This window comes from Apaloderma vittatum, unplaced genomic scaffold, assembly GCF_000703405.1.
Source record: "Apaloderma vittatum isolate BGI_N311 unplaced genomic scaffold, ASM70340v1 scaffold9401, whole genome shotgun sequence".
In the NCBI taxonomy this organism is placed as follows: Eukaryota; Metazoa; Chordata; class Aves; order Trogoniformes; family Trogonidae; genus Apaloderma; species Apaloderma vittatum.
In genome coordinates this window covers 66,070-78,394 of record NW_009698625.1, presented here as the reverse complement: position 1 = coordinate 78,394, position 12,325 = coordinate 66,070, and the positions used below count along the sequence as shown (strand labels likewise).

The window sequence follows — 12,325 nt, the reverse complement described above, 5'->3', positions numbered from 1 at the left end:
AGGCCCACCCAGGTGGGGTTAGACAAGCTCAAGCAGGATTCCATTAATGTCAAAGTATAAACCGAATCTTTTCAGTGAAGCCTCCCCACTCCCTCACTTGCAACACAAGCGATTTTTTAATGGTTTCTTATACAATCCTGATGCACAAAGCTGCTGACAGGTATGACAGGACAAACACCCTCGTCTGGTCATGACAAACCTTAATTTGGAGATGCACGTAGCTCCAAAAGCACACAGAGGTGGGACTTATCTTACCTGAGTGATGCACTCAGCATAGCAATCTACACCTGCACCAAGTGGGTAGGCTGCCATTAAACTCTGTGATCAGCAGAGTTGGTGTCATCTAGAGGACTATCCATTTCATTCTAAAGGAGACACCCGGGCTGTGAATCATACCCTAAATCTTGATGACAGCTGTGGGATTGTAGACACCTTGCTGACATATAGACTTCCTCATCATAAATGTCTGAAGTTTGGTGAACTGAATCCAAGCATCACCTGTTTTACATTGCCCTCAGATTGCACAGTGGTCACTACCGCACAGAGTACTGCTGAGGATCTACAAAACGGGTGACTGTTGGACATATTTGTCATATACACTTAGGATCATCATTTTTTATTGATCTTTGACTTGAAATGACATTGCCATTTTCTTTGAGCTCTTTTGCCTCTGTCATTCCTCCCTTCCCAATGCGTACACACACATAAATCACATGCACGCATAGAGAAAATTTAAGCTATAGTAGACATCAACCTGAGGGCTAAGCTAATGTTCCTTGCATAGAAGTCCATTTTGGAAACAGGAATAGAAAATTTCAACAAGCCATCATCGATAGCAACCAGTTCAGACGCAAACATTTCTAACTTGTTGAGAGCAAGTCTAATCATAAATAACCTGGAACACTTTTGGACTTGTTAGGAATACTTGTGGGTGTGGCTGTAATGTTTAATCTGTGTGCTAGGGAGAATTCCGTATTTCTTTTATGCTGCAAGGTTGCCAGGACAGATTAATCTTAATTTGTCGAATTCCACTAAAAAAAATTTATTATGGATAATAAAAGTGCATGAATACCCTATAAGAAAATGTATCTCTGCATTTAAGAATGCATCAGCAAATGCACAACTGATGCTAAATGTCTCAGCTACAAATGCTGAGGTCTAAAGATTCTGTGGTGTCTTAAATGGCTGCATCACATACACTGTTTGCTTTGCAGTGTTCAGGTCTGGAAGGCAAATTTTGCTAGAAAACTAAAGTATGCTGATAATAAGACTCAGCAGCATCGTTTCAACCTCTCTATACTGTTTTGTTAGGAATTAAACATATTTAGAGAGAATAATAATAAAAAAAAAAAGATGCAGCATAGTGTTTGTGTGCATCTCACTTTCCAAACTCCTTAATTAATAAATAAATAAAAGATAAAGTAAAAGGCAAGTGATGTGCTGCACCCTGCCTCTCTGCATGATCCGTCTCCACCCCTTCCGGTCGGGATGACTCCTGTGCTAAGCCTCTCCTCCTCACCTCCCAAACCCAAAGTCTGTAGAAGAGTTGAAGAACACCTGGAGACTGGATGGGCAGCAGCAGAGGAAAAACTGTCAGCAGAACAAGTTTTCTTTTTTTGTGTGTTTAGAGAAATCTAGCTGGTATCTCACTGAGCAGAAGCAGCAAGCTGGGATAAAACAGGATCCTATACTCCAGGTAGGTGATGGCAAACTGGTCCCCAAAGACTGAATTGGCAGCAGAGAAAGGCTAATGACTTTTAACTGTGCTGAAAGGGAGAAATATGAAATTGCTAAACAATTATATACAGCTCTTTGGAAAGGCATGGAATATTCAGCAAAAATCACTCTTTTCAAGAGACACTTTTATTTTTGTTTCAGTGAAATACTGCACAAAGACAAGTAGTAGGAAGTGGATAAGTTGAAGATAAAGGGTGTCAACTTTGGGAAAGACTGGATTTCATTCTGAAGTCCTTTACTGCATGCCGTGGCATGACAATCCTGAGGACACTGGTAACTATTTTATGTCCATCAGTAGCAAGATCACATAAAAGGACCATAATTATTTCTTTTACCCTTGTCACAATGAATTCTCATTATTTTCCTTGATTGGTCCATTGGAACACTTACCATTGAAACAAATTACTACTGGAATTTAAAATATTATCACTGGACCTAGGAAAAAGGCAAAGATGTCACACTTTGGCATCGCTAGTTCAAGGTTGTGCCAAACAGCACAACACTTTGAGATCACGTGCTCAAACTCACTTTCTGAGAATTGGGAATTATCCTTAGGACTATTTTTGCCCCTGTTCTTCCTGGTTGTTTTTTAAAGATTCTTAGTCTCACTTTCCAAACAGGGATTTGTGTTTTCCTATTGAAAACTAAGACTCAGCAGGATTTAACCACATGACTTGTTGCTCCGTAAAAATGTAATACTTTGAGTCTGGCCTGCCACCCGAGGGAGCACACCTTTGCCTTGTGATAACAGTAAATAACTCTCCTCAGTTTTTATATTACTTGCATGAAAACTGCATGATATTAAGACCCTCAAGGAAGAGCAGAACCACTGACATGAAGGAGAAACTATAACAAGACCTTCTCAAAATGAACAGAAGGATGATAGCAGATTAATGGTTATCAGTCTTATTTTCCCTGTTAACAGCAGTCAGATTTTCCTCTGTTCCCAGCTTTCCACAAGGTCCCGTGTCTTCTCTGTGCTGGAGCTCAGCAGTGAGGAGCAGAGCGTAAAGGCAAGATGCTGCCTGCTTGGAATCGTGCCACAGAGAAAGCAGGAAAAGGAAAAGTGTAATGGCTGAAGTTGGTGGGAAGAGGGAATGAGGTGAGACAGGACAGGTAGGAAATATCCTGGCTTGTTGCTTCGCCACACCATGTTGCGTGGGACAGATCAGGTGGGAACAAATAAAGCTTCTGACTGAACAGGATCCCATCAAAGACTTCTAAGCAGTTCAGGTGTGGCTGACTATTTACTAAGGTTTTCCCTTCTCTGCAGCCTGGTGCCTGGAGAAGAGCCAGCTGGCTCGGCGTCAGTCAAGATAGTCCAACAGAGAGGGAGCGGGCTGTTTCACAACTGTTGCAAAGTTTAATGCCTCTTGAACACTACTTCCTTGAAGGGGACACCGTAGGTTGTGCCCTTCTGAACAAAAGACCTTAGTGGAGTAAGACTGTGGCTGCCATGTGAGAAGCCAGTGATCTTAGCTATCTTTGAGAGTGCCTGGGAATTCTCCAGGCACTCTCTTGCACTTCAATGAGCTCATTCATCTTAGATTAAAAAAAAAAAAATAAGGAGGATGCACTTTTGCATGAACAGAGATCTCTCAAGCGTTTGCAGGCCCATTACACGGGACTTAAACTAGGAAATACCCTCCCATGCATGTTACAACTTCCACTTTAATTTGATTCCAAAACAGTCAAGGTTTTAGTCCCGAAGATCAGGCTATGTTATGCTTCCTAGTACCAAATTTGACATTTAGATGTTGAGAAAGGTGAGACAACAATTAACAAATGCGATCAGCAAATGCAATGTGAGATCATCCATTTCACGGCTCTTTCTGAAGCAGCTTGATTCTAGCAGTAAAGCCACATTTGCTCGGTTCCTGTATCTCCACACCACCCGCTTTCAGGCAGGGTTTACAGCCGTAATCAAGGATTACGGCTGTAATCAAGTGTATTTGCTCAAACTCAGCACTGGCCCTGCCAGATCTGGTGACTGCAGCCCCAGGGTTGGGAAGGGATGAGGAAGAGTGTCTCTGCACTGTACTTTGAGAAGGCTGTTATCTTGGGTATAAGGCTGTATAAATGCATTTAATGTCTGGATGCTGTGACATCATGCAAGCTGGGAAGTGTTTTTTAAGGTGTAAGGAAGCAGTGAGTCTCTGTGGCATCAACTCTCTGTTCTTCAATCTGCCTGAACTGTGGTTCCAGATGTGTCTGTATCGCCTAGACAAAATTTCTCATTACTCAGTGAAACCTAGTTCTCTGCTGCTGTGGTTAATTGGGAGCTGAGGAATGTATATAATGTTACCAGAATTTGCCACACCTCCATGAAGACTAGGTAGTTTTCTGGAGTACCTATTACAACCCAAATAAGATGATGTAGGAATGATGAAGTGGGAACTGTCATAATGCATATGTGGGTGTGTGTACTGCATCCCCAAGGACAGTTTCAAAGTCAGTACATGCTTAGGAAATGCTATTAACACTGCCCCTGCAGACTTAATAGGATTCGTTGTATAGATACATTATAACACTAGTTTTAATTACAGGATCACGTTCTACTTTTTGCACCAAGTCCATTCCAAGCTCCTGACACAGAGAGTCAGAACAACTTTTGACTTTAATCTCTTGAGCACAGCTACTGGCAAACTCTGCAATTGCTGAGAAAGGATGAAACCAAATGTGCTCACATATTTTGAATGAGATTTGCATATCTGCTTGTTTTCTTGCAACCCCTTTCTAAGACATATGAGCCCAAGGCATTTGAATCTAATTTACAAATTTGTGCTGCAGTCCTTCTACAACAGCACCTGACACATTGGCTCCAAAAAAGGCTGAGAGGCTTCTACCAAAAGCACAAAATAGCTAGCAGGCACCAGTAATGTAGCAGTTGGGTGCTGTGGTCCTTACTCATCACGTAATTCAGAGGAATGAGCATGGGATTCCCTATGAAGACACATGTGATGGCCTCATGCCTGGGGAGAGGGTGACGTCTGAAGCTGTACTGCTTGGCACTGGTGCTGAGAGAGTGACATGGGAGCAAAACAAATGTATTGTGACAGTGAGGACCTACATGTGCAGGTCATTTGTAATTTTATAACTTCACTTTTGGTATTTCTCTTCATTCTCAGCTTAAAAACATAATAGTCTAAGAGCCTTTCTGCACTAGAACATTGCTTTTGTTTTTTTATACATTCTCCTATCAGACAAGGATGGCAACGTTATTTACAGAAATTATTGAACTGTTTTCTGCAGATAGTGTTGCCTTTATCTGCCCATAATGATTTGTGTTGACAAATTATTTTCACTTTCTTGCTCTCTTTTCCCCCTCCTCTTCTTAGGCTTCCAAATGGCTGATCCTTTTCTATATAATACTGGAGAAAGATCTCGATACGGGTGCCTTGGACATGAAGTACAAATTGAGCACATCAAAGCATATGTTTGTAGACCATCTTTTTTCACGGACAAAGCTGTGATTGTGGTGCATGATGTATTTGGATGGCTGTTCCCAGACATTAGATACATAGTCGACTTGATCGCAGGTCATGGATACATGTAAGCACCTGTCTTTCCTGTGTTCCTATTAAATCCACTAATAGATCATCAAGTCTGAAGATAAGGATGCCATATGATATTTCTTGTGCACTTATGGCAACTGTACCATTTCAATATGAGCAAATAAAAACATAAATGGACAAAATATTCCCATGAGGCCACCAAACCCGCTAAAATTGACCCATGAAAAATGACTACTAACCACAAAGCCACAAGGAGAGCCATAAAGTGCCCGGGTTTGTATTTATGTGTCAGCATAGGTGACTGAAAGATAAATGCTGGTATCTATCTTTAAGTTGTAGAAGCTTTTCAGAACTAAATCTTTAGCTTTTAGTAGGAAAGAGATATATAAGTGCTTATATAGAGCCGAGGAGGTTGCTTAATCCATTTACTTTTGGATTAAATATGTCTAAGGAAATACTGAGAGTTTACTTGTGTTGTTTTTTGTTTGTTGGGTTTTTTTCCCATAGAAAGATATATACTTTTAGCCCTGCTGCTTGCCAAAACAGGATGAGTAGAGTATGATTCAGAGAGTGACAATTTAGATGGGTAGTGTAGAGTAGAAGAGACATTAGGAGGCATTTAGATATCCACAAATGCGCCCACCTGGATAGGAAAGTTGACTTGATTCCATATCTTACACAGAACCATCTGCCCAGACTTCTTCAAAGGGACAGAACCCTGGAAATCTACTGATCACTGGGCTGACTTTGCTGACTGGATGAAACATCATGACCCTATGAAAGTAGACAAGTAAGATGCATATTTGTACTTGAAATTTAAAGAGCATCCAGCAAATGAGTGAGATTTATATGAAATGTTAAAAGTGGCACCTCATAGCTGCGCAGACTGGCTGCACACACACAATTGCTTATTCTGGGTGGTTCTGTGATTCTGGGCACTGTCTTGGCTGGGATTTGGAAAGGATCATCTGCTTCATCCCTTATTATGCTTATTGTCCTCATCTTGTTTTCTTGGGCTCTTTTCTACCTATCACACTGGCCACACAGGCTCATAGCCAGTATTTCACTGGCTATGAAATACTCAGCACTCACACTAACAAGTGCTGATTCTGCTTCCAGCTCCTCCAGATAAGGAGGAAAACTCTTCCACAGCTGCTCACATTATTTGCCAGATGTCACTTGCCAACCTCACCTTCTATGTTGTAGATAATGACAGGTGCAGATGATGATAGCGAGGCAGTGACACCCAGTTACTCAGCTATCATCTTGTAAGCCACAAGGGCTTCTGACCCTTTCAAGAAGTTCCAGTGGTCACAGACCAACTTTAACATCACTCAGCAAAGCTTTTGACCATATAGTTGAAGAAGATGTGACCAAATTTTTTGAAAAGACTAATGACTAATACTTGTAAAAAATCCTGCTCCAAAGAGGGAGCAGATATGTGGGCATCGTCTTAAACATTTAAGACTTCAAGAACACACCTGTGCTGTCTTTTTAGGGTTCACTCGTAGCTGCCCTCAAGGGCAGATCCATTGCTCTGTCAGAGCACAGAAAATGCAACACACCCATGACTTGGTACCCTTCCAAACACATCAAATCAGATAGAGCTCACCCATTCACAGTGCACGCACTATGGGCCTAGGACACCATCTCTCGGTCACATATTGCTTCTTTGTTAGCCTAACAAAACCTGTGAGAACCATACTAACGTGCACAATACTTGAAAACATAGTTACTAGTATATGCGATCTGCATTTAAAATTCATTTAAAACTCTGTAGATAAAAAAAAAGATAAAGCTACTGCGATCTAAGAAGTTAGCAATTAAAAGAAATAAATTACCTGCTACAACCTACTTTAAAACCAATTTGCATATTTTGTGCATTATAACTCATGCAATACTTGTGTTTTTTTAAACACTACAGGTACTGACAGTTTAATTTTGTGTAATTGCTAGTTTAGTAAATATTATTGCATGTGTCTTGGTAGAATATTTGAATATTTACTCTTGCGACATGAATGACATACTCAGGATAAAATTTTTATCTAAGTAGGTGGACTCTGTAGAGATAGCACAGTGAAGTTCATCTATCCCTACAATCCATAATGTAAGATGTTGTTCTACTTGCAGATATGTCTTGTCTTTAGTTGTCCTGTCCTAGACAAAGTGATTCAATTAAAAACTTGCTTCTTTTGAAAACAAAGGAGCAGGTCACAATTCAGGTAAGCATTTAAGTACCTACACCTGTACTTCCCTCAACTAGGACCAGAGAGATTAACTCACATTTAAGATCAGAAGCCACTGCTCTGGGCTGAAGAGAGTTTTTTAAAGTATTCTATGTTTTAAATGATTTGGAATGCAGATGCAGAAAGTTCATGTATCTCTTTTAATTTACTTATTGAATTGTCAACTATTGATTCTGTAATAGATTACTTAGTTTACTTTTGTTTATATGTCTAGGGAAGCTGATGTTGTCTTGAAGTATCTAAAGGAACAGTGCGGTGCAAAGAAGATTGGTATCGTTGGATTTTCCTGGGGTGGAATGGCAGTACATCACTTGATGCTGAAAAATCCTCAATTAGCCGCTGGGGTGTCCCTCTATGGTAGTATAGAACACATGAAAACTTACTTGGGCTCACGTAACTATGCATAGTTTGTAATTCTAGCTCTTGTTTTGTAACAATTTCTGTAAATACTCAACTCAAAGGTGAGTTGCAGATTTTATTGTTTCAGCAGTATGCTTTATTGCTATCAAAATTTCAGAATGATGTAAACCAGGAAAAAAAATTGCTTTTGCACAGTAATTTTCTATTTTATATTTTTTTAAGTGCTTGGAGAGTGAGGAAATAAGTTTTCCAAATGATTTTTTTTCTCCATCCAAATAAAAAGTGTTCTTACATAACAAATGTACATAATTAGTAAACCTAAACAGAAATTTTGTATTTTAGTTTGCCATTTATTTCACAAGGATGTTAACCTCACTAACAGATTGTTTCTCAAAAACATTATAGGAATAATTAGGGACTCTGAAGAAAGATACAATTTACTAAACCCCACATTTTTCGTTTTTGGTGAGAGAGACCACACTATTTCTTATGATCAGGTAAGCTCTTGTACTGGAAATGCTTTTTCGTTTCGCGTAGTTCTTTCATCCCACACAGAAATCTTAGCTTGTTGGAAACCATTTTTGGATACAAAAAATCAGGCAGGCTGAACTGTTTGGCTCATAATTCAACCTCCCCCATATCTTGCTTGGGTTATTTAAAGCTTCTTTTTTTTGAGGTGAGAAATGCAGTAAGGACCAGCCGCCTGTCTCTGAGTGGCTGGACAAGCAGAATGTGAAACTGGGCAGGGAGATACAGCTGGTAGGAGCCAAACATCTCAAAAACTTGGATACTACTGCTATGGATGAGATAACAGGTAGTTAAATGACTGAATTTGGACATTGAAAGGACCAAAGTAATTTCAGCTTAGTAGCTGAACTTTCTGATAATATGGACCAATGTCTAGTTGGTTTTGGTACAAGAATACAAAAATGAACTGTGTCAGAAGAGCAAGCGTGAATTTTAACTAAGATGATGACCACTTGTGGACTCTGTTTTGACTCCTGGCTGACATCAGTATCCCAATATAACCCCTGCTGTAAGTGTTTCTGGGAGGTTGGATAAACATATGGGTAGGAAAGTGGTGCCCTCTTCTGTGCACAGATTCTTTCTCTTCGGCGACAACGACAACATACCACCTTTCGCATAGTTTGTGGTGTAGGAGTAGGGTCTAACTGGGGAACCAGCAGTGCACTCTGGGAGCGCAAAAGGCAACCGCTGTTTACTTCTGTGTTACTCAGCATGTTGATCGGTGCCTCAAGTACATGTCTCCTCCACACAGAAAAACAAATCCTTCACTCCCTATCCCCTTTTTGTGGTAAAAGTGTCTCTTTCCCAGAGGCACAAATTTCATAAATATATTTTCTTCCATCACGTGTTATGCACTGAAACTGTATCTTTTTCTCCTGGAGATTTGAGGGGGGCTGTTTAGCTCAGTCGGTTAGAGCATGGTGCTGATAACACCAAGGCTGTGGGTTCGATCCCTGCTTGGTCCCCATATGTTGCCTGATCTAGTTGAGAGGCATCCCTGCCCATGACAGGGAGGTTGGATTAAATGATCTCTAAGGTCTCTTCCAGCCTAAGCCATTCTATGATTTCTCTGAGCTAACTGTACAGACTGTGTAAGAAAAAATTCTGCATTAAGAAAAAATAAATTCTCAAATACATTTTTTCTGCACCAAGCAATAAAAGGCTCTGTGTTTTAAAAAAAAAAAAAAAGAAATAAATTATAATACTGTCTCTAATCTGCACAATGGGTAGAATTAAGTTTGCAGAGCAAAATAAGTGTTCATTCTCCTCTATTTATTCTGCCTCTATTTATTCTGCCTCTATTTATTAAAATATTGTACAGGAGCAGTGTCTTTTTGTTAGATAGTAAACTGTGTTTTCTTAATCTCTTTTACTAAGTCTATCAAAATATTTTAGACTGAGAGTCACTGAGGTTTAGTGAATATGTTCTTTCGAGATCAGAACTTAAAATTAGGTTACAAGCCTTAGTCTCTGAGTAGAAATACACCTGTTCCTTTACAGCAGTGAGATTTAGCAAATCATCTTTGTAGTAACTGTTGAGGTTCCTAGACTCACTCACACTTAAATATTGCTTCAATCTTACTTTCCAAAGAGGAGTCTCCTCTGATAAGCAACAGAAGCTGCTTTAAATGTGGCAGCAAAGAGAAGACAAAGATGTAGGGAGTACTCAAAGGGAACCTTTCAGAAAGACGGGAGCAATCTTTTTAGCAAGGCCTGTTGTGACAGGAAAAGGGACAATGGTTATAAACTGAAGGAGGGTGGATCTAGACTGGTTATAAGGAAGAAATTTTTTACAATGAGAGTGGTGAAACACTGCAACAAGTTGCCCAGAGAGGTGGTGGGGGCCCTATTCCTGGAGACATTATAGGTCAGGCTTGATGGGGCTCTGAGCAACCTGATCTAGTTAAAGATGTCCCTGCTCACCGCAGGAGGGTTGGATTAGACGACCTTCATAGGTCCCTTCCAACCCAATGCAGTCTATGGTTCTATGATACAAGGAACAGCTAGTTTGGTAAACTTAGAAAAAAAATCCAACACATAACATAATAGAAAACCACTTTCTTTTACAGATCACCTTATTGGAGGAGAAGCTGAAACAGTACTGTCAAGTTCCATATAAAATTAAAGTTTATCCTGGACAAGTACATGGATTTGCACAATTGAAGCCAGAAGATATGAAACCTGATGATAAACCTTATATCGAAGAAGCTAGAAAGGATATGATTGATTGGATCAATATGTTTGTTTGACAAAAGCATAAAGTAACACTAGGCTTCAAGATCAATGATGTAATTTCAGAGAAGAAAACAGTCAACGGAAAATATCTGGTTTGAAAATTGTCACAGGCAAAATTAGGAATATTTTAATTTATAGTTCTTAATTATTTTTACAAGATTTACATAAGATTGTGGAATCAAAGTTGGACTAAAGGATGTTATGGCATTAAAAGTTTGCTTGAATTTATCTTGCTTTGTATTTGCTTCATTATTCTGCATTATGACATCCATAGTAGCGATACTCTTTATCCATTTGTCTTTACTAGTGAGCATGAGTTCATCATGAATTCACCTGAGTAGTTTCAGGCTTTATTTTGGTATGATGATTGGTGATCATAGGTGTCAAGGTGGAAATATCGCTCGTTTGCATACAGACTTTTTTAAAAAGCATTTGTCTCAGATATACTGCTGTACTGAGCTGAATTCCCCATGTGTGAAAAAAGCACTTGGCTATGTTAAGGAGGAAAGAATGATGTTGGCAGGTGGCAACCTGCAGGTATTCCCTTGACAATGTTAAGAAGGGCACTTGCATTCCTTCCCCAACATCAGGGAAAAACATAGCCAGTCCCTCCTGGCTGCAGAAGTAACTGAGGCATGAAAACTGTGAAAACACTGGGTTTATTGTCCTGGTGCAAACTGTGATGATCAGGCACAGGGCTGACAAACAGGCAACTCCACTCAGTCCTGATTATATTGTTTGCTTTACATTACATACCTTGTTCCTCCCTCAAGTTCTTCCCCTTTATCACCCTGATCTCCTCCCAAGTACACAACATATAAACAATAATAAACATCCTCATTTACTCTTACCACATGGGCTCCAGTTTTCTTGAACTGCTGACATTTTTAATGTTTCATTGTCTTGGTAATGACTTGTCAACTCGCACTTACTTGGAGATCCTCTAAGAGACCCATGTCCCTTTTCATTTTCCTACAACATCTGCCAGTTTCTCATCCTGTTGCCTTCTTAATGTAGCCATAAATCAGGGCTAGCTCTCTGCGTAGATACTACTTTCCCTTTGGCATCAGGAATGTTTGACAGTTTCACACATTGCTATCCTATCAGTGTAACTCTATCAGTCTGCAGACCTCAAGAGATGGAGCATCTTCAGCAATACTGCCGTGAGAAGCCCTGTGGCTAGGGGCACAGTACAAACCACATGCAGCCCAGCTCTCAGGTAGTCCAGTCAGTATCTACGTGGCCAGTCACCATGTCTGCCTTTGCCTTTTGGGCAGCTGTATCAATGTAGCTACAGCTATAGACACAGTGCTGGGAAATGTTCAACAGAGAGAACGAAATTTGAAATGGAAAATACAAGCATTGAATTAGTGCCATAAGAGATGTCCTGTTTTAAGCCCAGAGGTACCTCAACTCTCTGAATTTCTCGCTGGGGTCCTGCGCTTCTGCTAACCTGGCAACAGTGGCCTCACCGTCTGCAAACAACCACCCTGCTCTGCACTCCCGCCTGCTGATGTCCTCTGACATTGTGACAAAAGGATTAGAAAGGCTCAGATTAGAAAGGTCCTCAGGGAGCAGTAGACTCAGTGCCATGCTCCTCTTGGCACGCTTTTTGCGTCCCAATTGTCCTTGGAACTGTGGGCTTTGTGGTTCTCTGAACACTAACCTTCTCCTTAACCCTTATATTGGATTTGCATTGAGGCT

General features: G+C 40.2%; 1 protein-coding gene across 1 annotated transcript; it reads left to right on the top strand.

The window, feature by feature from the left end:
- Positions 1–5,083: 5,083 nt before the first annotated feature.
- On the top strand, positions 5,084–10,635 carry LOC104280446 (carboxymethylenebutenolidase homolog). The gene is made up of 5 exons (XM_009878100.1): positions 5,084–5,289; positions 5,935–6,042; positions 7,713–7,855; positions 8,264–8,355; positions 10,456–10,635. Exons 1-5 carry the CDS (start codon positions 5,084–5,086, stop codon positions 10,633–10,635), a joined length of 729 nt encoding a protein of 242 aa, XP_009876402.1.
- Positions 10,636–12,325: the final 1,690 nt, after the last annotated feature.